The sequence below is a fragment of the Neltuma alba genome, unplaced genomic scaffold (assembly GCF_004799145.2).
Source record: "Neltuma alba isolate B1F8T4 unplaced genomic scaffold, ASM479914v2 tig00013127_pilon, whole genome shotgun sequence".
In the NCBI taxonomy this organism is placed as follows: domain Eukaryota; kingdom Viridiplantae; phylum Streptophyta; class Magnoliopsida; order Fabales; family Fabaceae; genus Neltuma; species Neltuma alba.
Genome location: NW_021637446.1, coordinates 40,293 through 64,971, shown reverse-complemented (window position 1 = coordinate 64,971; position 24,679 = coordinate 40,293). Strand labels below are relative to the sequence as shown.

The window sequence follows — 24,679 nt, the reverse complement described above, 5'->3', positions numbered from 1 at the left end:
ATTAAAAAGTTTTAAATCTAAACATTAAAACTGTATTTGGATATTTGGATAGTTTAGATTTTATCAGCATCATGCTCACACCGAAAGGAAGATGGGGTCGCCACACTCGCCAGAAGGGGAAAAATAAGAGACGAAGAGCTAATTATTAGGAGACAGCAAGTATGGGAAAATGCATGGATCACCACTCCATTGCATCCACCTAACAATTTTAGCCTTCATTGCACACCGTTACACAACAGTATATGCACTCCCCCACGCCCTTGCCTTTTATCCTCTCTGAACCTACCAACCAACCGCCTCCATTATTAACCTGAACTCAACAACAATCTCAAGTTCTCAATCCTGTCATTGTCTGACACTTGTTTCTCTCTCACTCTACACTTACATATGCCTGCAAATTAAGTAGTATGTACCAACCCTATTCCACGATCACCTTCATTTTCCTTTCTCGATGTCATTATTCGTTCTCCGAAATCTTCTCTCTTGACTTCGTGTCACAATCTAAGCCATTCTAATCAGTTTCGCAAGTGTGTATATATATATATAGATCAGCAAAGGTAAACAGCACGCACATATTCATATTTTGAATACACAGACAAGAGGATGGGAACTATTTGCCAAGAAGTTCCTCCTTTGCCTCAGGATCTGAAGGTGAGGATCCAAAACTCGTGCATGGTTTTTCCATCCAAACAAACGGAGAGAAGGTCCATGTTCTTGTCAAACATAGACAAGGTCCTCAATTTCGACGTTGAAACTGTTCACTTCTTCGCATCCCAGGAGGATTTCCCTCCGGACATTGTAGCTGAGAGGCTGAAGAGGGCGTTGGCCGATGCTTTGGTGCCTTATGACTTCTTCGCCGGAAGACTGAAGCTCAACTCTGAAACCGGTCGGTTGGAGATAGACTGCAACGGTGCGGGAGCTGGGTTTGTGGTGGCTTCCAGTGACTTGGAGTTGGATCAGATAGGAGACTTGGTCTACCCTAATCCAGCTTTTGCTCAGTTAGTTCATAAGAATAAGGATTTTCTCAAACCGGGTGATCAGCCACTGTGTGTTTTCCAGGTACGACATGAACATACTCTCCATCCTTATCAATTCAGTTGCTTTTAATTCCTTGGTTTAAAGTCTTCATTATCTTTCGTCTCTGCATGTGAAGAGGTGAGTTGTGTTCATCCGTATGCTCTTTGTATAATTGTGCGTGGCTAGGGCATGGGTAGGGTTTGCTTTCAGGTCAGACATAATTACATGAAAGTAGTTTGAAATTAATGTCTTTCTGATCCTTTCCCAAATGCATGTGGACTTTAATTTCTAGCTAGCCTTTCAACGTTGAACTATAACATCTATCCGTGGCACGCCCGCGGGCGGTTCCGAAATCACGATATGATGATTTCCTTTTTCTGAACAATAAATAATGTATCTGCTTTTTCTGAGCGATTCAGTAATAATGCGCCGAAAAACTTTTTGTTCCGCATCTCTTTTCAACTTATACTTTGATGGCAGACGTGGAACTAAGACTTACTGTACTTTCAGATCTCATCACGATCATGAAGTTGCTGGCTCTAGTTTCCGCTTTTAGATTCACAAAAACGCAGAGACGATCGAATATCTGTCTCTCATATTCTGTAATTCTCTTGCACGTAAACCAACATGTATGTGTCAAAGTTAATCTGTTGCTCATACAAACTAGGGCTTTTCATTTGCTATGAATTTTTGTTGTTATGTGATTGGCATCAAATATGTTAGTACTACTTACTGCTCTTGAGGTTTCTAGTTATATGCTTTTCTAGCTGGCTCGTCCCTTAGTTTTATTTTGGCAAAATTATACATGGTGAGTTAAAAATGAACATCGCCTTATGGTCTTTTTGGCATGAGAGAAATGAAGAGAAGGGGAGAGGAAAGAATTTTAATGGGTTCGTTTGAAAAAATTAAAGAAGTGGGGTTATAAAATTTGTTGTTTAATTTGTTGTTGTTTTGCCCGCAGGATTTGGAAAATTGTTTGCTTTGAATCAACGTGTATCAGATATTATTACTAGCAGCTATTACAAGAATTACGGAATCAATCCATTCATGTAATGAAATATAAGTGCCAATTTAATGCGCTAGTTAGACAGCCGAAAAGTTAGCTTTTTCTCAACAGCATTGTGGGATCACTTATTAATGTGAAAGTGATTCAGAAGGAAATCTGGAATGCGACAAGTATTGTTATGTCAAGGCATGCAGCAGATATAATTATAATTAAACAAACATTGAAAGAATTCATCACCATAGTAATTTAATTAATTATTAATTAATTCTGTTTTTTCATGGCAGCTGACGTCCTTCAACTGTGGCGGCTTTGCGATTGGGATCTCAACCAGCCACACCACTGTCGACGGCATTAGCTTCAAGATCTTCTTGGACAACCTTGCCGCTTTCGCCGCCAACAAGCCCTTGGCCGTGACCCCTTCCCACGACAGGCATCTCCTGGCCGCTCGATCCCCGCCACGTGTTCCCTTCAGCCACCCCGAGCTCCTCAATCTCGGTAACCTCCCCGTCACGGGCCCCGAGTCTGGAGTATTCGAAGCCTCCTCTGAGCACCTCGATTTCAAGATCTTCCGTTTAACCGCCCACAACATCAACCACCTCAAAGCCGAGGCCAAGGCCAATGCCACTGGAGCCGCCCGCATCACCGGCTTCAACGTCGTCACCGCTCTCGTGTGGAGGTGCAAGGCGTTATCCGCGGGAGATGATCCGAATCGGTCGTCGACTATGCTGTATGCTGTGGATATTAGGTCGCGACTGAATCCTCCGCTGCCGAAGGCCTACGCCGGAAACGCGGTATTGACTGCGTATGCGACGGCCAAGTGTGAGGAGTTGAAGCGAGGTCCCTTTGGTCGGTTGGTGGAGACGGTGAGTGAAGGCGCGGTGAGAATGACGGATGAGTACGCGAGATCGGTGATAGACTGGGGGGAGCTGTACCATGGTTTTCCGAACGGTGAGGTGCTGGTGTCGTCGTGGTGGAGGCTAGGGTTTGCAGAGGTGGAGTATCCATGGGGAAAGCCTAGGTATAGTTGTCCAGTGGTGTATCACAGGAAGGATATTATCCTCTTTTTCCCCCCAGATGATGAGGCTGAAGGCGGCGGTGGCGTTAATGTTTTGGTGGCACTTCCTCCCAAGGAAATGCAGAAATTCCTCAAACTCTTCCATGAGTTCTTGAATTGATAGAGATCATTGGATGAACATCTTCTCATAATTTATTCTTTTACATATATTTATATGCATATAAGTATTATAAATACGTGATTACTGGCACAATTGATGATGATAATCCCTGGGTGTAATTGTAGAATAAGCTATAAGGATGCTAAGAAGAAATATATACTAGATAATTATTGCAGATTTTCAGCTGCTTTCTACGAAGGTGGAGCTTCTCATGGCGTCGAGTCAAGGCACTGGGCATGAGTTCCCATGCATTGCCTGTGAGCAAAAGGATTTTCTTCACAACTGTTTGTACAGTTACTTGGATAAGTTCTTGTGAAATACGCTTTCAATATATAAAAATTTCCCAGGTATGCCAATCTCTGTTTTCTGGAAGAGGGGAGAGAGGGATTAATGAGTAAGTCAGCAATTGAATGAGAAACTATTGATCGTGATAAGGCTGGGATTAGATCAACATTAGTACAGTTTTGTGTTTTTTAAAAAAATATTTTCTGTCCTATTTTGCTGCAGTAATGATAAATAGTTGAGCAATAATGGTCCCTTATGGAAAAATGAAAAGGAAAAAGGATAATAGTTGAGTTGATATTTTATAGAAGGCATTTTTGTAAGCGTCACGGTAAATATTTATAAAAGTTGGTAATATTGCATATCTTGATAATAAAAATTTCTCCCATTTTATTAACTTATAAAAAACTATATGAAGGGTGTACATTTCATCAATTTGACGACTCAACTTTAACAATTCGATATATTATGAATACATAAATTTAGAGAGTGTTTAGTTTTCCACAATAATATTTTTTACATAAATTGAAATAAAATTTTCCCATATCCTTATTTTACTTTTAAAATCATTACCCAAACACCCAGACGTAAATTTGTCCGGTGTTTGACATGGACACTTTACTTTCATGCTCCCCGGACCCACAAGTAATTAATTTAATTGACATTAATATTGACTAAGCCCTGCCCGAGACACATCCTTCTTAGGAAAAGACAACCAAATTTGGGGGACATACAAGCGAACCATCGCCGCACATTAACATGTCGGCTCAATATATATACATATATATATATATATTGTATCTTTTGTTATGGTTTTGTTGGCGTTTTGATTAGTTTGGAACCTTCATATGAGAATAGGCGGACAGCATTTTGGTAACTTAATTCAGCAAGTTCTTCTTTAGGAATCTCCAGCATGGACGCAACGTAACCCAGTACCTGCATGTGAAATTGGAAAAAAAAAAAAATGAGAACCTTAAATAAAGCAATTATCCCCTGCTTTGCGTGTTGTACTCTGCACACAACAGCTGTAAAGCATCAAAATTGCGTCTTGAATGTGATTAGCAGAAAGTCATTAGATTGAAGCATGCAAGTCAACCCCTGAAAAATCTCATGGGATTGGGATCATCGCTAAAAATTTGAGGACTTTGGCCACATACGTTGCGAATGTTTGCTGGATGATTGAGTGTTTCCTTTGGCAACGTTGAAGCATCAATGGGGAAGCCAGAATTTGAGGAAAGAGTGGTTTGGCCACGAAGGTCCGGCGGGAGAGAAGGATCCCCTTCAACGAGAAACAGAGAATCTACGTTTGATCTCAGTAGTCCATCTGGCGCATCTGTCTCCAATAAAACCCTATCACATGGTACCTAAATGGGATATAGATTTTAAGAAAAGCCTTGGTTCTGACATATATAACATGACACAGATCAAATTTGATCACATGACCCAGGTTTAGAAAAATTACCATCTTCAGCATTTCCTCCGCCTTGTCTGGTTTTAGAAACAAAAGATGCCCAGAGAAGGAAAAATAAGCCCCAAGCTTGTGAAATTCAGGAACCATCTCCGCAGAACCTATGTAGGAATGAAGGATGACACCAGCGGGAAATGGCCCGATGGACCTGCCAATTTTGAAGTTTTTATGACACTGTACATTAGAAGAGTTTCAAACAACTAGGGAATATGCTTTAGAAGTAAGCAATGAGATCAAGAATCGGATTGATGCTATCGGAAGTGCGTCACAGAATGCATCTTCTATTGGTTAAAATGATAGCAAGAGAACTCTGTTTCGCACACCGAATCAATCTCATCTGGAGAGAGAGTTTTGCATTTGAATAATCATTGAAATGTCATTGTCACTAAACTAAGTTTTGTAATATGAGATATTGATATTCATACTTCATCAGCTGAAGAAGTTCATCAAAAGCATCAACACAGTGGACAGATGCTGGCCTGTTCAATTCTTTTGCTAGCTCAAGCTGCAGCCGCAGTACTTCAACCTACATTGATGTCTTGATGCATAAGGGAAAAAGTGTAGCCGATATCCCAAAAGTAAGGAATAGAACATGAAATTACTTTATATACAACCTCATTGGGCTATTGACAACATCTACTCTCCTATTGAAGTGATTATTTGCAGATATTCATCTTTAAGAAAAGGAAAGCTAAATAGAAGCATTTGCAGATTGGTCCGAGATGATGACGACGAAGCTATGAAGATCATTGACAGAAAAACACCTTTATAAACAGTTGAGGGGAAAGAGAAGGAAAAACCTGTTCTGAGAAATTAGAATGCGTTGCAAGTGGTCCTTTGTCCACACCAATCTGAAATAAATTAGAAGTATTACGTATAACCAAAAGAGGAAAATCTATTGCAACAAGTGTTAAGCACACAATACCAGAGTTACACATTAAGTCCCTGAAAATCGTCATGTGAAAACTTCCATCTAATGAGTCAATACTAAACAAGCTTTTGCAGTCATCACAGATATACATATATGTATATTGCCAATCAGCAATCCCCATTACTAGCTTACAGAACATAATCCATAATCCAAACAAGAGCTTTTTTTTTTTCCTTATGCAAATAAACCCAATTTCTTGTAACAAGTGGATTTTGGCAAACCTCAAGGGGACAGAAAGAAAGAGATACCTCTCCGACTGCAGCAGAGGGTGTAGCATCAAAATATTCTTTGAGGGACTTCAACCAACTGGGGCTTCTCTCCGCAATAAACCTGCAGGTGGAGAACTTTAAGACAGTTAATTGATCCACAGCCGAATAACTTAACCCGAAAACGAAAGGCACTGAATAACACCATGGATGGAGGCCAAAGCAAGGAATGACAGAAGGATAAGTGTCGCTCAAGTCCTTAACAAAGTGCCAGTCTTTCTCGGAAACTCCGTTAACGGCAAAGCAGACAACCCCAGTGTCAAGGGCAGTATTAATGAGTTGGGGTGCCTTGTCTAAGACTCGGGGGTCCTGCAGGTGACAGTGGGCGTCGAACAGTTTCATCATCGCTGCTTCTCAACCCTCTCAAACTATGATCTTCACGAACCAATGGGGTAGCTTCTACACGGTACCATTTCCGCCTTGGATTCAGATAGACCATAGCGAAATGGTTACTTCGTTGACTTTTATTTTTTTAAGAAAGATCTAACGTGGCGTATGGGAAAGCAAGTGTGTGTTCTACGATTATGAACTTACATCGGTTCCTTTTCTTAAACTTCTCTGAGATCTCGTCGAGTTTTATCTTCTTCTTTTTTTTTCAACAAAAAAAAAAACTTAAGTGACTGGGCTCACAAAATCAGGACATGCCAGTAAAATACTCATTTGGTCCTAAATATAAGACTCTTATATTAGTGTGTATAAGAATCTTACATTTAATATTAGAGAAGTACTCTTTTGGTCCTTAATATAGGACCCAATTCTTGAGTTGATTTTGGTCCTAAATATAAGACCTATTTATCATATTTATCAATTTTCTCTAAATTAACCCCATGGATACTCCCTCAACCATAATCAAATAGAAGAGGGAGAGGGGTATTAAGAAAGATGATTATGTATTTTAGGAAAAATGTGTCATATTTCTTATAAATAACTAACTTACCTAACTTTCTTAATGTAATCAAATTAGTTAAATGAGTCTTATATTAAGGACCGGATAAGTATCATTTACGAATACTCACAACCCATCGTGAGAATTTCGTTGAGTTTTTCCTTTTACTCTCTTGTAGGATATTCTCGTACGCCGCCCAACTGATGTGGGCATTTCCCTGGCCTGATTAATTCCTAGCTCACAATGAACCGAGATTGACCATAGATTCGCCCCTCCTTCTTCTTCTCTTTCCCGGCTTTGCTCTGTTCTTAGATAATGTCAACTACTACTAACACTGAATGAGGACGTTGAAGAAAGTAATTACAAAAATTAGAATTATTGCCCTCAGTTAGAATATCTTTTTTGTTTTTTGGTCCACCCCATCAGTTGAAGTAGAGACTCAAAAAAATTGAACGGCACATTGCATTTTTTGTGATTTAATCCAATTGATTTTTTGAAGTGTTAGTAGTTAATACTCTTGTCATTGATCCAATAACAGCTGAAATTATCACGTAATATTTTACATCAAAATATTAAACAAAACATTCATTCCACTTTTAGTCTATTCATTACCGGGGTTGATGTAATTTGTTGAGACTTGAGCAATTCGAATAATTTGTGCATGGTATTTGTCATCTACATATTCCTCTTTAACGGTCCTCTTTATTTTTTGGCTAATAATTTGGTATCGCCAACGTTAATCAATTCATTCACATCTTGCAGTTGACAAAATTTGGCAGGCCATCAGGCAGATTAACATAAGCAAACCAAGACAAGCAACCAACAACCTCTGGTCGTGATTTTGATCACATTTGAAGGACCTTGGAACCTTCGTATGAGAATAGACGGACTGCATTCTGGTAACTTCGTTCAGCAAGTTCTTCTTTAGAAATCTCTAACAGGGATGCAACGTAATCAAGCACCTGCATGTACAATGAAGACCTCAGTGTCTAAACAAAATTATTACTCTCTACACCAAATAATTGTAATTCATAGTTTATCCCTCTTCATTTTCTGATTTTAAATTTCTTCTTCCTAAACACAGCCACGCACATGCAAGCACCATTCATTCATACGTATTAAATATGTCAAAAACGATCGTCTTTAGCAGACATGTTGTTATCTCCAAGAAAGCAAGTTAACATGTTAGAAGATTTCATGCAATCACTGTCAGTAAAACTCAACTTCTAACTGCAAGTGAATAATGGGAAAAAGGGTATGCTTCTCTACAATAAACAAGATAACAATAAAGATGATTATATAAGCCACATACGTTGCGAATGTTTGCTGGATGATTAAGCGTTTCTTTTGGCAAAATTGAGGCATCTGTGGAGGAGCCAGAAGTTGATGGAGTTGAATGGCCACGCATATGTTCAGGGAGAGAAGCATCTCCTTCAATTAAAAAGACAGAATCTATGTTTGAATTTGGTAGAGCATCTGGGGCATCTGTCTCCAATAAAATCCTATCAGATGATACCTAAATGGAATATGAAGTTAAGACCAGTCACAGTCTTGACATACAAGAGATTGTAAGATTGATCACATTTCAGAGCTTATGAACATTACCATCTTCAGCATTTTCTTCGCCTTGTTTGCTTTTAGTGACATAAGGAACCCAGAGAAGGAAAAGTAAGCACCCAGCTTGGAAAATTCGGGAACCATCTCGGCAGAACCTAGGTAGGAATGGAGAATGACACCGGCAGGGAAAGGCCCAATGGACCTGGAAATTTTGAAATTTTAAAGGAATAATGCAAATTAGACGGCTTAAAATGAGAATTCACTTTAGCAGAACTAAGCAATCTGGAAAAAAATTACATTTGAAATTTTTTTTACTTATACTCGTCATTAAACAATTTTTGGAACTGACAATTGAAAGAAACAGGAAAAGATGAGATATCAGTATTCGTACTTCATCAGCTCTAGAAGGTCACCAAAAGCTCGAACACAGTGGACAGATGCTGGCTTGTTCAACTCTTTCGCAAGTTCTAGTTGCTGCCGTAATACGTGAACCTGCAGAGATGTCTCAACACATTAGCAAAAATCTAGCAAATATTTTCAAGCAAAAGAATGAACAGAACATGAAAGCTGAAGCTACTTCCTAATCTTTATTAAACCGTCAAGGAATCCACCCTCCTATTACGGTATTATATATGAAAGAGAAAGCCAAATCAGTGCTTTCATCCAAGAGAACCGATGAAGCTATCAAGAGTTCCAGAACACTGAGATTTTTTTTTTGGGGGGGGGGGGGAGGAAGCACTCCAGAGACAGCTGAAAGAAAAGAGGATAGTGGAACACTTGAGATGATAAAACCTGCTCTGAGAAATCAATCTGCCTTCCACGAGATCCTTTGTCCACACCAATCTGAAATAAAGTAAACAATCTATGACAACAGCGGTTAAGCACGTAATACTGGAGTCACAGTAACACACGCTGCTACAGTCAATTCACATGAACCCATCATAAGAAATCTCAGCTACGCATACACGCAAGCCCCAAAAGCGTCCATAGATTTTAACGCCTGTATGTAAGACTAGAAACCATGCATGCACAAGCACTAGGTACGTCCAAGAAGCTATGGATAGTAAAGCAGTCTCCACAGCTACAAGTGAACTCTACAATTCCCCGGAATCATGGAAATTAATCAATAGACGGAATTTTAAAACGGAGAGAGAGGCACCTCTCCTACTGCAGCAGAGGGTGTAGCATCAAAATATTCTTTCAGGGTCTTGAACCAACTGGGGCTCCTCTGCGCGACAAACCTGCAGAGAAGTCCCAAATCCTTTATGGCCATCCGAATCAACTCAAGTACTCAACCAAAAAAGGAAACGCAATGAACAAGCGAAAACGACGATACTGATATTAGAAATGACCATGGGTGGAGACCGAAGCAGGGAATGACGGAAGGATGGTTTTCGCTCATCTCCTTAACCAGGTGCCAGTCTTTCTCGGAAACTCCATTAACCGCAAAGCACACAACTCCAACATCTTGGGCTGCCTTGACCAATTGAGGGGTCTTACTTAAAATTCTGGAGTCCTGCAGGTGACAGTGTGCATCGAACAGCTTGATCATCACTGCCTCTCAAATTTGTGATGTCTTGATTTGATATGATGATATCGGTGTTTAATACGAGAATCTCCGTAAGAAGGTAACTCGGACGCCAGAGCTCTTCCGGACCATTTAATCTTTTTTGGGGGGCAGAGTTTTAAGCGTGACCAATTCTAGGCAGGTTTGACTTATTGGGTCTAAATTGGGTGAACCCGCAGTCCCCAGCTTACATTGTTGGGCTTGAGTAGGCAGCCCAAATTGAAATAGGGTTGTGCCCCAAAAAACAAAGATGCGGGGTTATCGCCATGGTTTTTTTTTTGACTGAAGGTTTATTGACTTAGAACGCCTTGAAAGGTCAGGATAACTTTTGATTAGTTTTTTGGCCGAAGATAACTCATGATTATCTAGTTTTATAAAATCAGTGCTCTTCTGGGATTTTGCTTAAAATGAAGATATGCATTGTTCTGGGACAAGGCAGAAATGTGCACTTTAATAAATGCAAGAAACATTGAAGTTACTGATAATAATTTCCCTTTCATCCATGTGCCGCTCCTTGAAGAAAGATGTGGGACGATAAAAGAAAAGGAAAGTAATTAATTATTAACTAACTCAACCAATGACCCGACACAAAGGGAACGAGGCAACCAAAGATCTGGGGCCCAATGATTTAAGTAATATCTCGGTAAATTCCATTTCTGTAACATCAAAAGCAGGACTAAGGAACATCACAATGTTTAAATGCAGAAATCCAAATGGCCCCGGGAGCGCCTTGAAGGAAATGAATTGAATTTACACCAGCACAACTAAACGACGATGAGTCGTACTACTCAATACTGAAGAAACAAAGTCAAAGAATGAAACAATACGCCTTTTGAATTACCACTAGAGATCATTAAATTTTAATTCAAGAGCTGCTGAAACTGGTGGCAATAGGGATGACGATTACGAGGATCAGAATCAGGAGAAGTATGATTCCAATGCACATCCACTTTCTGCTGCTCCTCTGGTATTTCTTTGCAGTCTGCAGATTTTTAGTCCCATCCTTGACATAGTGGGAAGCATGAAGCACATGGTGCTCAATGTCGTCCATCTTCTCGCCCTGAGCTTCAACCATCACCGCCATGTCCAGAAACACCTGGTGCAGCTCCAGTAGACTCTTCTCGATCTCTTTAGCAGCATCGTGCCTGTCCTGTATCTCCACCACCGTCTCTAGAACTTTCCCTCTCCCGTGCTCTTGAATAGCTTTGCTTAGGAACTCTTCTTCCCCATTGGATATGATCTTCTCAATCACTTCTTCATCTGGGTGTTCCCCTGTTACAGTAAAATAGCGTCTTCCCACTGTCTCTTTGTATTCAGTCATCATCCTCTGCCTCAGCTCCTGAAACTCCATCATTAGCTCCTTCAGTTTCTTGCGAAGGCCATTGGTGACTGAAATCCTGGTTCTGTAAATGGCAGGCGTGCCGTCTTTGAGGCCAGAGAGCCTCCTATTGGCCGCATTAGCTCGGTCCATTTCTTCCAGTTGAGACCGGATTGTTCTGGCCTTCTTAAGCACAGAGACGATATCGGCGTTGATTCTGATCCTTAAGGATTTTAGAGCCTCAGGATTGTGCAGGGATTTACTTTCTTCGTTTGCTTGCTGAAGTTTGCCCAGAATGTCACGGAGATCCGCCATCTCCGTTTTCACCTTCTCGGCCTCTTCCAGGAAGAGACCCATGTCGGTATCCAATTGATTTGTTGAGGAGCGAAGTTCCACGCCGGATGGAGGAAGACCAGCTTCCAGATCCACTTCGTCTTTCATTGCGGCTTTCTTCAGATCCACGTAGCTCATGAAGGATTTGGTCATGAGGTCGTTCATTTTTGCTATCGGTGTTGTTAAGTTCCTGCAGAGACCGATGAAAAAAGATCAGAACTTTTGCTCTCTGCAATTTGAAATTGATAGAGCAGGCAATAGAGAGCAAAGTCGACAACGCCTCACAAAGCAGAAGAATTCGTATTTCCAGACAAGGGAAAAAGGGGGGCTTAAATCTTTACCTTAAGCGGCGTAATATAATCTCTCTACACAGGGTGAGAGCTGAGAGAGACTTTGAAGTGGAGTTGAGAAAAAGTGAGACGGACCAAACTGTTTTATGAACTGGGAATGCCCAACGGATAGTTTCCAGAAAGCATGAGAGAAAGTAGCCGTTAGGAATTAGGACACCCTCGCAACGGCTACTTTTCTTCAATTCTTCCTGACATTTAAAAAAAAAAAAAAAAAACTCCGTTGGAGGGCATGGAGGATGGGACCTCCATGTGCCAATACGTGGCAGTGACGCACTGGCTGGCATAAATAATGTATTTATTTAAAATTGAATAATGAATATTTTTGCAATTGAGGATGGGACCTCCATGTGCTAATTTTGATGCCATAATCTGAAACCATGGTTTGGGTCAAAACCATGGTTTTGGAACCCAGAATCATAGTTTCAGGAGAAGTGAATACATTCTGCTTCTGGCTCAAATTGGAGAGTATGATTGTATCTGTCAAAGTAGATCTCAACAATAATATGACTTTAACATCCCTCAATTAATTTTTTAAACATATTAATCTTATATCTTATAAATATATACATGCACATATTAATTATTCATTAATTATATTATCTTATATATTATTAATTATGTTAGTAAAAAATATATTATTAACAATTTTATTCCTTCAAATTAAAATATATCATAAAATCTATCTTTTATTCTTTCTAGAATTTATTTTCCAGAAATTATTCTTCAAATCATGGTTTGATTTTATCCAAATATCCCCTTAAATAGACTTATTTGAGATCCTACTATTTAACCAAACAGGTTCTTAATATACAGATAGATATGGCCACTTCGGCGAGTGAATCTTTAACCTCAGTGCACTGATTTGGCGGAAAACATGGATGCATAGGCACAACGCAAGGCATGACGATGATCAATTACCATGTCTAAAGCACAATATACAATTTTGAACAAAAAAAAAAAAGGCGCAATATATAATACCTCCAGCGCAGAGGCGTGGCAGATTTGGTTCCTGCGTCTGTAAATTTAATTTTAAAAGCCCACCGTTCATGTCTTTTAATTTATTATTTTAATTTAATTTTTCATATTTTGAATTTATATATTCTTATTAGATGTCAGAGACTTGGTTCCTGCATGCGTAGATTATGTGAATTTAAACGCCTCTTTGCCAAACTTTCAAAACCATAGTTTTGGAACCCAAACCTGCCAAACAGGAAAAGAAATTGACAAACTATGGTTTTAGATCAAAACCATGGTTTGGAGCTCAAAACCATAGTTTCAGAAGAAGTGAATTCATTCTGTTTCTAGCTCAAATTAGAGAGTATGATTGTATCTGTTAGAGTTAATCTCAATAATAATATAATTTTAACATCCTCAATTATTTTTTATAAACATATTTAATCTTATATCTTATAAATATATATACACATATTAATTATTTATTAATTATATTATCTTATCTATTATTAATTATATTGGTAAAAAATATATTATTAATAATTTTATTCCTTCAAATTAAAATATATCATAAAATCTATCTTTTATGTAATTATCATATTAACTTATACTTTTTTTAGTAATTTGTATATATAAAGCGTGCTTCTAATAACAATTATTCAAACACTCTCACTTCTCAAAATCATTTTTTCACAAAATCTATTCTCCAAAAACTATTCTCCAAACCATAATTTGGTTTTATCCAAATACCTTTTTAATTTAATAGGACCTGCTAACAGCTTTATACTTAGTGGCACGAAAACTTCTAGATAAATCGAGAATTAAGATGTTATGAATTTGATCTCACTCATAAATTTAGGCTGTTAATCTTTTTCTTCTAATAAAAAAAAAATTACAACAGTTTTCAAAAAGTTAGGGTTAGAAAAGTTTATTGATATAAAATATATTTTGACCCACCCAGAAGGGACCTCTAATCTTTGATATAAAATATATTTTATTGTGTAATTTGCAAAATAAATCGTATATTAGTGATTGACTATAACATCTTAGCACCTCCAATCTTTAATATAAAATTTATTTTATAATATAATTTGTTTTATAAAATAAATTTTATATTAATGATGGAAAGTCGCGTCTCGAGAGCCTGCATTCCTACCCTTGTTTTTTTGCTCGCCATCTTCTCCGTTAATTTAGATGTAAATGTCCTAACTACATAGGAAAACGCGACCACCAAGGTTAGATTTCCACGTCACAATCCCATTAAATTAAATTAGAATAATCATGCACGCACATATATTATTTCTTCTATCCTTAATATAAAATCTAATTAACTAACCTAAATAGCTTTAAAATATTATTTAAAATAGTTAATATGATATATTTTTTCTAAAATATTTTAAGCATATTCTTGAATTTCTTCCATACCTCTCTTGCTTAATTAATACTGAAAAAATATTAATAAGATTAATTTTTAAAAATTAATAAATATGTAAATTATCTTTTATATATAAAATTAACATTAACTCGCTTATTCGTACGTTAATCACTGTAGGAGTACTTTACAAGTTTGTTAGAGGTAGAAAAAATGGCCATAAAATTGATTGCACCTTATGGTGTACGCAATCTCATCTTATGCTGTGAGTTTAATGAAGCTGAAACGCATGGTTTGCTGGGCAGCACTTTTCCTTAATTTCCCCACTCCTTAAAACTGTGTCCGATACATTCATTCCGTTTCTTGTATGACGGCGCGGGAGCTGAAAGTTTCAGAACGACTCGCTTTATTTGTCTCCTTCCGAGTCCGACTCGGCGGCCCAATTGGGTATTCTCCCACTTTCACTTCACTGCTCTCCAATTTACAGTTGCGATTTATGAGACCATTTTAGACACACACAAACATACTGACACCCAAATCGCATTTATCTCACTCCATTTGCAGACATTGACAGATTCTTGTCCTCGTCGTTCTTGTTCCTTGGCAAGGGCCGTTTACTCATTGCCTACGCCACCAATAATATCGCATTCACGCGGCTGTCACGAGCTTGCTGCTTCTCGATCTTGAAATTCGCATTTGCGTTTAGTTCTGTCGGAGATAGATTGTTGGTGGAAAGTTACCAGATACAGAGCTGGAGCCTTTACAAGAAACCAAGCAGTTGAAGGGTCCCCCTGCCACTGTCAACGGTCAGATCCGTTATCGATCACCGTCTGCTGCCGAACTTTTTGAAGGCCAGGCCGGGAATTCTCCGCCGTCCAGTTCCTCTGACCAGCACCCTGGTGAAAACGAATCTAGCAAAATGCTCAAGCGTCCCGGCCGTCCAGAGTCCCTCTCCGATAAGATCTACAGGTTTCGCGGGGTTTTGTTCGTGGTCTCAGTCCCGCTTATCCTCATTACTTTTGTGCTCTACTATATGCCCGCCAGTTCTTCCAACGAGTCCATAGAGGACTATGCTCTCACTCATCGTAAAATGTCTCCCAATCACAAATCATCCAACTCTTACGCGGTCATCTTCGATGCTGGCAGTTCTGGCAGCCGTGTCCATGTCTTCCATTTTGACCAGAACTTAGATCTCGTTAAAATTGGCGAAGATCTCGAGCTTTTCGTGCAGGTGACATTTTATTTTGGTATAGCTTTTTTGCTCGTAGATTGTACTCATTCATGTCAGTTCTCAGCCTTTTTACGTCTGACGCTATCAATTTTCCTGCTATAGATTAAACCGGGTCTAAGCGCATACGCCCAAGATCCAAGGCAGGCAGCCGAGTCCCTAATTTCTCTTTTAGATAAGGCGGAAAGTGTTGTTCCCCGTGAATTGCGCCCCAAGACACCTGTGAGAGTTGGGGTGTGCTTCTCTGGTCCCTTTGGGCTTTGGCCTGCATCTGTTATTTACGGCACTAGGATATCTTAATTTTAACTTGCGAGTTTCTGAAGTAAAATTGAATTTCTGTGCTAACGCAGGCAACTGCAGGTTTGAGGGCTTTGGGAGGGGATGCTTCAGATAGGATCTTGCAAGCGGTAACCATCCTACATCGTAACATTTGGAACGCTTCAGTGGTTCTATACATTCTTCTGACTTTTGACTTCCGCATTTTAAGGTCAGGGATTTGCTCAAGGAAAGGAGCCTTCTAAAAGCTGAGGCTGATGCAGTTATTGTGCTGGATGGAACCCAAGAAGGAGCTTTTCAATGGGTATGATTCATGAACTTAGTTTTCCAAAATGTTAAATGAAAATTGTATGATGATTCGGACCTCATATACATGACAGAACGTGTAATATCCCTGAGAGATTGGTTTACTTTCCATGGCATACGCAGTGTTATCGAATTGTGGTTTTCTTGGCTGTCAACTAAGCTTTTTAAAGTCATTACCAAGAAATTTACGTTATCTACTATGAATTCATCTTGCAGAAAATAGAAACTTCAACTAACATAGATCACAGTGTTAATCTCTCGCTTGTTGATTTTCTGGATGGTTTATGACTTAATGGTCATTTCATGGTTTGAGTAGTGCACAGAGGGGTTCAAGAGTGCGTAACAGGAGTAGGGTTAAACTAAGCTTTTGGTCATGAAGAAATGATAAAGGATTTGAGATAAGGTTGATAGAATTCTCTCACCACCCGCTTTATCTTTTTTCTTCTTTTGTAAGTCAATTTGTATACTAGGTTCGTTGAGTAATTTTATGCAAAAAGAATAATTCAAGACCTGCAGATATACATCTTACTCAGTATAGTCATGAATCATGAATGAAGTATTGAGTTGAAAGCATGATGCTTGTTACCCGCTGGCCTCTCTGTTTCGTACTTACTATACAAGAATTTAATCCAACTTCTGCCCGATACTTTTTAGTTATATATACCATAAATGTCATAAATGTTCCTATGGCTTTTCTGAACCCACTAAAGTTTCACTCTGTAACAGAACATTTCCATGGCACAGAGTATGTTAAAAGAATCGATATGAACATTAAGTAGAGTAGAAATTTTAGAATCTGTTGTGTCCTTTGAAGAGCAAATGTGGTATTTTGTTTGTCTTAAGTTACCCTTTTTATCTTTCAGGTTACCATTAACTATCTCTTGGGAAACTTGGGAAAAGATTACTCAGAGACAGTCGGAGTGGTTGATCTTGGAGGTGGATCTGTTCAAATGGCATATGCCATCTCAGAGACAGATGCTGACAAGGCTCCTAAATCACTGGATGGGGAGGATACATATGTCAAGGAGATGTTCCTAAGGGGGAGGAAATATTACCTCTATGTTCACAGGTTTTCTTTCCACTCTAGATTTGCCCGTGAATTATTACTTATTAGGATATTACACTGTACGACTAATGGTACAGTTGGTTAAATACCTATTATGTGATACCATCTTCCATGGCTAATCGTTTTTAACATCTTGCCTTTCAGCTACTTGCGCTATGGTTTACTGGCAGCTCGTGCCGAGATTTTGAAGGCTTCTGGTGATTCTGAGAACCCTTGTATCTTATCTGGCTATGATGGTAAATATAGTTTTTCCTTTCTGCAATCTTGGTGCTTATTTGTTGCCAAGCAATTTGCATTTTCCTCTCTCATATTTAACATTAATTTTATGGGGAAAAGATATCTTACAGTAATGTGCTGTAAGTTTTAAAATACTTCTTCATGTAGCATATAACGCCAACAACGACGGATTTCCTGTTCTTGCCAGGGTCTTACAAATACGGAGGAAAGTCATTTAAGGCCTCAGCCTACCCTTCTGGTGCCAGCTTGAGCGAGTGCAAAAGCATAGCTTTTAAGGCTCTCAAAGTTAATGAGTCGAGTTGTACATACATGAAGTGCACCTTCGGTGGCATATGGAATGGTGGAGGAGGCGATGGACAGAAAAATCTTTTTGTTGCCTCATTCTTCTTTGACCGGGCTGCTGAGGTTTTTTTTTTTTTTTTAAATTTTTATTTTGTTGCAAACTTGGAAATAGTGCTGAAGTTTGTCTTCCTTAGTGTTGCTGTATTGCCGCGCTAATCACATATTTCATTCATAGGCGGGCTTTGTCGATTCAGAATCACCGACTGCCAAAGTTCGTCCAGTGAGTTTCGAGGAAGCCGCCAAGCGAGCTTGTGAAACAAAACTCGAAGATGCCAAATCTACTTATAAACATGTTGAGGACGGGAACCTTCCATTTCTATGCATGGATCTTGTATATCAGTACACATTACTGGTTGATGGGTTTGGTAAGTTCGCAATAAATGTTAAATAAATAGTTATGCACGCAGTTTGGTTGTGATGTTCTCTGCAAAATCTGACCTGCGGTTTTGTCTTGTTGAACTGATTGGTTTCCATTTATTGGCAGGCCTAGATCCGCAGCAGGAGATTACATTGGTGAAGAAAGTTAGATATCATGGTGCTCCTGTTGAAGCAGCATGGCCCCTAGGTAGCGCTATTGAAGCCGTATCATCTGTGTAGTGAAGTCAGTTTCATCCTAAATTTTGGGCCACGCGAGTTTGATCACAAATTTTTGAGGTTAAATGCTGCCATTTCATGATGACCAGAAATGGCATCAGGCTAAATTGAGATCGAATATGAGTTTACATTTCAGGAATAATGGGAGAAGGTAGTTGCTTGATTTTTCATTTGTAATTAATTAGTTTCACAGAATATCCGATTTACAGCTCCAGAAGGCTGATTCATTTCCATAATTCTATTGATTCATTTAGTTGTCATAACCGATGAATGTTGACACCACGACGTCAGTTTTGTTCCTCGAATTAACTGTATCATTCATAATAGAAGTTGATCGTTGGAAGCCCAGCTGAAGGCGAACGCCACGCTTCCTTTTTGCTTATTCTTAAGTGGCGAAGCATTCTTTATGTTTTCTATGTAACTCGTGTACAGGTCTTGTTCGAGAGAGGTCGTTCCTTCACTGTGATTTCAGACCGTCCTTGTTTATGACTTTTAGGGGGTGTATGGATATTTCTTCAAGAGAAAACCAAACACCACATTTTTTTCTCAAAATCAATTTTAAATTTGAAGCCACGGTTTGAATAAGAGTAACCAAACACCTTAATTTTTTCTAAAATTATTTTTGATTTGAAAGCCCTGGTTTTGGGTATAAATAGGAAAAAAAAATTATCCACGCTTCCTTATTCGAATGTGACTGTAGGAGTGTTTAGATAAAATCAAATTATGGTTTGGAGAATAGCTTCTAGGAAGAAAGTGATTTTTGAAATAGATCTTGAAAAAATAGATTTTGTGAAAAAGTGATTTTGATAAAGTGAGAGTATTTAAATAGTTGTTATAAACATTTTTTATGTGCAAGTTACTAAAAAAACATAAGTTAATATGATAATTACATAAAAAATAAATTTTATAATATATTTTAATTTGAAGAAATAAATTTGTTAATAATATATTTTTTACCAACATAATAAATAATATATAAGAAAATATAATTAATAAATAACTAATATGTGTATATATATTTATAAAATATAAGATTAACATGTTTATAGAAAATTGGTCTATCAAGCACCGAAGGTAGAAGAAAGCTTATATTGAATATGGGGGTGTTTTTTTGTCAAATTATTCTCCGACGGTATAATTATCACCCAATAGTCCTCCATTTTTTTGCCCAAAAGCCAATTGGTTTTGCTTTTCTGAAAACTATGATTTTAGGTTTCAAAACCATGACTTCATCAATTTCTTATCTGTTTGGCAAATTTTGGATCCAAACCATGCATTTTTCTGCTGTCTGCCAAACAGGCCCTGTGACTGAACACCGACGATTCCAGCAAAATATCATGCTTCCTCTAACTGTTGGGAGTTGGGACACGGATGGATCTAATAATTATTCATGTGGCTTAAAAATTTTATTGTTTTAGAAAATAAGTGTATAAAAAGGAAAAAAAATCTAATGGTAACCGCCTTGACATTTTATTTTTAGGGTGGCAAGTTATGATAAATCCATTTATATACATTCTAAATTTTAATAAGAGACTTCGTGAATTTAGTTAAGATGTGGGTAACATAGGACAAACTTCGGTAAATTTTACAGATGAAGTTATAAATATACACGTCTTTTAATAATTGATAATAACAAAATAATAATTATCATATTTCGTATCTAAGTTTATAAATGTGTGTACGATCTAATCCCTAAAAATAATAAAATAATAAGTATTTATATGAAATCCTAAAATATATTATGAAACATGAAAGAAATGGGCATTTTTCAAGTCCTAAATCTGAATTTGACCAAAAAAAATAAAGTCCTAAATCCGAATGCTCACTCTGAACGACGCCGTTGCTACGGGAAAACACCGCTAAAGCCAGATTAGGGGAGAACCCCCTGTTCTCGCCGGTCTTGAGCCTCTCCTCGAATGCTCTGGGTTGGGTCTCTCGCCGTCGCCCCACCAGCCCACCGTCATTCGTCAAGTGGCTTCTTGCCTCACAAGTTCGAGGCTTTTCATCTTTCTTGTCTCTCACCCTCCCCAGGTGAGTGAGTGCCGTTCATGTATTTTGGAAATTTTTTGTTGTGGCTTTTTTTTTTGGACATTACTCTTGCTGCTGGAATAAATCAATTCACATGGTCCTTTAATCTAGATCATTGGCATTCGGGCATCTGAAATAGATATAATACTTTTTCAAGCGAATTTTAATCTAAATGTCCAGGTATATTTGATGCTCAACATCTGATTTGGATTGATGGTAAATGCATCTCGACAATATTGATCAGCTTGGACTAAACACAATTTGAGAATCTATTGTTCTTTTCTGCTCCATACCCTTTCTTACTCCACGAGACTAATTGTGACAATAGAGCTCTTGGATTTGTTGGATTAGCTACCGGCTGTATAGTGATTTAGTTTGATATTTGTATGTGTAGTTAACTAGTTATGATCTCTATTTGTCTCAGCCTTATAAGTTATCTGGTAAAAATGGATTTTTGTTTTTAACTTGAATGCAAAATTGTATCCTCTCTCTTCTCTTCACTTGAATTTTTAGAAAGTTGTAATTTTTGTCCTCTCAAATGCAGAGCTTTTTAACTTAAACGGAAAAGTTGTATGCCCAGGAAGGACTATTTTCCTTTATTGATGTTTTCCCCCCTTTTCCAATGCCGGCTCGTTGGCTTGCTCCTTTAACTTGGGCATGCTGCTTTGATGGTGCTAATATTCATTCTTTCACAATATGTTTGCAGACTTTGGCTCTGTACCTACTAGCGAGCTGCTGACTCTGACATTGTGATTGAGTTTCTGCAAAGCATTTAAAAATCTTATTCCAGGGGGCACTAAGATTTGCAATATACAAACATTTTGTGCTCCATGATATCAGTTTGGATTGCATTTCTTTCGGTAATTCTCACATACTTCCACTTCAGTTTTACAAATGAAGTGGTGATCTACCTATGCAGTCCTTTCATTATATGTCAGAGCCTTTTTTATCATCATATTTCTATTTTAACATACAGCAGTGATCTTTGCATTTCTAATTTCTACCACACATGATCACAATTAGATCTAAGCTATCTGTTTTTTCTCTAATGGTACCATGCATTTATCAAAACTTACTTCCAGTTAGTTTCAATCATATAGTTGAGCGGCCCCTGACTTCTGCCTTCAATCCCCCTTACCCTTTAGAGTCTGACTCCTCCACCACTCCAACAAAGTTGGGTTTTTCGCTTCTGTTCTTTTGTTCTTCATCTCCAACCAGAAACTTTGGGTGGTCAACTGATTCCCCTAAACTCAGATTGGATGAGGCCTTAGGTGATGAGGAGGAAGATGAGGATAAAGATAAAGATTATGAAAGGAATGATACCCACGTTGGCCACTGTAGGGACGGTCTTGCTGAAGATGTGAAAACCATTTTGAATATAATACATAACTCAGGGCGCAGAGCGTCTGAAATTGAATACAAGCTTGAGAAGTGCAATATTACAACATCATCTGAGTTGGTTGTGGAGATCCTTTCAATAATTCGCAATGATTGGGAAGTAGCTTTCACTTTTTTCTTGTGGGCCGGCAAGCAACCAGGTTACACTCATTCCATTCAGGAGTACCATTCTATGATATCTATCCTTGGCAAAATGAGAAAGTTTGACATTGCTTGGGCATTAATTGAGGAGATGAGAGGAGGTAAATCTGGTCCATCTCTTGTCACTCCTCGAACTCTCTTGATCATGATTAGACAACATTGTGCTGTACGTGATGTTGGGATGGCTTTAAATACATTCTGTGCTTATAAACAATTTAACTTTCAAGTTGGATTAGAGGAATTTCAAAGCCTTCTTTCTTCGCTTTGTGAATACAAGAATGTACTAGATGCTGAGCACCTATTCTTCCGCCTTAAAAGTGTATTCCCATTTAATACCAAGAGCTTTAACATTATCCTCGATGGATGGTGTAATGTGATTGTTAGCACATTTCATGCGCAGAGAATTTGGCAGGAGATGAGTAGGAGAGGAATCAAATATGATGCCGTCTCATATGCCTGTATTATGTCTTGCTATTCAAAAGCTTTTAAACCTGTTAAGGTGCTGAAACTTTTTGACCAGATGAAGAAAATGAACATTACTCCAAATAGGAAGGTTTATAATGCCGTCATTTTTGCTCTCGCAAAAGGTAGGTGGGTAAAAGAAGCTGTCAACCTTGTGAGAACTATGGAAGATGATGGAATTGTTCCAACTGTTTCTACGTACAGATTGTTGATCAAGGCTCTTTGCAAAGCTCACTTGATTGAAGAAGCTAAAGTAATTTTAGATAAGATGGTGGGGAAGGGCCTATGCCCTACAATTCAGACTTACCATGCTTTGTTCCGTGTTTTAAGGGCTAAAGAGGAGGCATTTGAACTTTGGATCAAGATGAGAGAGGCGGGTTGCGAACCAACTATTGAGACTTACATAATGTTAATAAGGAGGTTTTGCCAATGGCGCCAGCTTAATGTTGCCCTTAAGTTATGGAGTGAGATGAAGGAATACGGGTTCAACCCTGATCGTAGCTCTTACGCTGCACTGATTCATGGCTTGTTTTTGAACGGAAAATGGGAGGATGCTTCCAAATATTATTTAGAGATGCGAGAGAAAGGCTTCCTCCCAGAACCTAAAGTTGAGAAAATGATTCAGGTATGGGTGTCTAGGAGACAGCAATCAGAAGATCCAATGGCAGTCTTGCTGCGTTCTCATCTAGGGCATAATACTGTGAGATAGAAACACAAGGTTACACCATATAAATTTGATCAATAAAAATGTCGTTCACCAACATGAGACCAGAAGAGTACCAGGAGGCCGGTTTCTCTTCTTGGGATCAGTAGATTCATATGGTACAGAAAGTCCCAGAGGTGGCATTCTCTTTGGAGATTACACTCGTCGGTAAGCAACCTTGTTAAGTTGATTTTATGGTTCAGCCCGAAACTGATTCAAAAGCTCTGTTCTCTATTTTGACTTCCACTTTTAACAGACATCTCGAAGTATGGATTTTATTCTAACGGCCTTTTTGGTTGCTTGCAGGGAATTCTTGTATAGAACTTCTGATCAAAATCAGAATGCACACACCAATATTAGACAGGGAATTGCCAGTGAAGACGTTTGAAATTTGTGCATCTTTGGGGGATTTTCCATCAGTTTCTTCCAAGTCCAAGCGTGGTTTTTTGGGCTCCCCAAAAACAATGTGTGATTTCCTCAGCTCCACGTGCAAACAGTGCACGGAGGAAGCAGCCATCCTGGAAAGCCGTACAGGAAGCAGTTCCCAGCCAGCCATCCCCTACCCATCAGACGGTCAATAAATAAGGGAAAGAAGTAGAAGGCCCGCGGGTCGTGAACTTCTTTTCCTGGAGAAGTACTCCGCTCTCTTTCATTCTTACAAACCACAGAACGTCCATGTTTTCTTAATTGTTTAAAAACAGTTTCCCAGCCTTTGTCGTGCTGTGTAATATGCATGCAGGCATGATATGAACATCAAGTTTCGCTAGAACTTGGTAGAGCCGAGAGGACGTTCTGCTTCTACATATCCTCCAAGGCTGCTCAGAGACGAGAAAGCTGTGGAGTTCGAGTATAGGAATCAAGCACACGACCAGGTTCTTTAATGCCGACCTTTAGGATTGGTGCGTGATGAATCTTGCTCAAAATATAGGGAACTGCGAAGGAAGCTGGGCTGACTTCTTCACCGTGACCTGTTGGCTGCTTTGGAGATACCGCAATGAACGCCAGAGCAACGTGGTGGAAGGTCCCAGGCTGAGAATGCTTGAAGGGAACGCCCCTCCTCTTGAGATTTGGGCTTGCATGTTGGGTCGCGATTGGGAGGTGGCACTACATCATCTGGAAAGAGAAATGATCAAGGAAGCGGACTGCCTCGCTAAGCGTGCCCTCGGTCACCCTCCCCGGATGTCTGGGCTTTGTGGCATGATTGGTAGCCGGGAAGGAAAAAGAACTTGATTTCCTCTGCATCTGACATCATTAATTTGGGCCTCTCGAGAAATTGTCGTTACCACTATTTCCTACAGCCCGTGCCTATCGGCTTCCGATTGAATTTTATAACTTTTACAAACTCGCCGGCCTAACTGAACTCGGGAAACTTCTTTGAGGTGGTGTTTAGAATACCCTTAAAATTCTTTTAAAAAA

The 24,679-nt window shown here is 38.8% G+C and overlaps 6 protein-coding genes across 7 annotated transcripts; 3 read left to right on the top strand and 3 right to left on the bottom strand.

Annotated features, from left to right (window-relative positions):
* Positions 1-434: 434 nt before the first annotated feature.
* Positions 435-3,554, top strand: LOC114734685 (fatty alcohol:caffeoyl-CoA acyltransferase-like). The gene is made up of 2 exons (XM_028922324.1): positions 435-1,059; positions 2,308-3,554. The coding sequence occupies exons 1-2, from the start codon at positions 604-606 to the stop codon at positions 3,196-3,198; spliced, it is 1,347 nt and encodes a 448-aa protein (XP_028778157.1). The 5' UTR covers positions 435-603; the 3' UTR covers positions 3,199-3,554.
* A 292-nt stretch (positions 3,555-3,846) lies between these two features.
* On the bottom strand, positions 3,847-6,578 carry LOC114734686 (uncharacterized metal-dependent hydrolase YabD-like). The gene is made up of 7 exons (XM_028922326.1): positions 6,291-6,578; positions 6,128-6,209; positions 5,749-5,799; positions 5,374-5,474; positions 4,943-5,096; positions 4,638-4,844; positions 3,847-4,416 (listed from the first exon to the last, which is right to left on the bottom strand). Exons 1-7 carry the CDS (start codon positions 6,488-6,490, stop codon positions 4,288-4,290), a joined length of 924 nt encoding a protein of 307 aa, XP_028778159.1. The 5' UTR covers positions 6,491-6,578; the 3' UTR covers positions 3,847-4,287.
* Positions 6,579-7,751: 1,173 nt separating this feature from the next.
* On the bottom strand, positions 7,752-10,223 carry LOC114734687 (uncharacterized metal-dependent hydrolase YabD-like). Its single transcript, XM_028922327.1, has 7 exons — positions 9,941-10,223; positions 9,748-9,829; positions 9,381-9,431; positions 8,980-9,080; positions 8,637-8,790; positions 8,344-8,547; positions 7,752-7,993 (listed from the first exon to the last, which is right to left on the bottom strand). Exons 1-7 carry the CDS (start codon positions 10,138-10,140, stop codon positions 7,877-7,879), a joined length of 909 nt encoding a protein of 302 aa, XP_028778160.1. The 5' UTR covers positions 10,141-10,223; the 3' UTR covers positions 7,752-7,876.
* Positions 10,224-10,771: 548 nt separating this feature from the next.
* Positions 10,772-12,208, bottom strand: LOC114734688 (syntaxin-related protein KNOLLE-like). Its single transcript, XM_028922328.1, has 2 exons — positions 12,148-12,208; positions 10,772-11,996 (listed from the first exon to the last, which is right to left on the bottom strand). The coding sequence occupies exon 2, from the start codon at positions 11,969-11,971 to the stop codon at positions 11,021-11,023; it is 951 nt and encodes a 316-aa protein (XP_028778161.1). The 5' UTR covers positions 11,972-11,996; positions 12,148-12,208; the 3' UTR covers positions 10,772-11,020.
* A 2,607-nt stretch (positions 12,209-14,815) lies between these two features.
* On the top strand, positions 14,816-18,913 carry LOC114734677 (apyrase 2). Of its 2 annotated transcripts, none has more exons than XM_028922318.1 (10): positions 14,816-14,929; positions 15,047-15,713; positions 15,816-15,938; positions 16,061-16,117; positions 16,198-16,290; positions 17,156-17,361; positions 17,503-17,594; positions 17,783-18,000; positions 18,113-18,302; positions 18,422-18,913. In XM_028922318.1, the coding sequence occupies exons 2-10, from the start codon at positions 15,402-15,404 to the stop codon at positions 18,532-18,534; spliced, it is 1,404 nt and encodes a 467-aa protein (XP_028778151.1). In that variant the 5' UTR covers positions 14,816-14,929; positions 15,047-15,401; the 3' UTR covers positions 18,535-18,913. The 2 variants fall into 2 exon arrangements, with proteins under 2 accessions (XP_028778151.1, XP_028778150.1); XM_028922317.1 differs by having other exon boundaries at positions 14,817-14,929; positions 15,816-15,944.
* Positions 18,914-20,447: 1,534 nt separating this feature from the next.
* Positions 20,448-24,679, top strand: LOC114734683 (pentatricopeptide repeat-containing protein At5g15010, mitochondrial-like). The gene is made up of 5 exons (XM_028922322.1): positions 20,448-20,562; positions 20,740-20,775; positions 21,318-21,419; positions 21,705-23,431; positions 23,570-24,679. Exons 1-4 carry the CDS (start codon positions 20,448-20,450, stop codon positions 23,267-23,269), a joined length of 1,818 nt encoding a protein of 605 aa, XP_028778155.1. The 3' UTR covers positions 23,270-23,431; positions 23,570-24,679.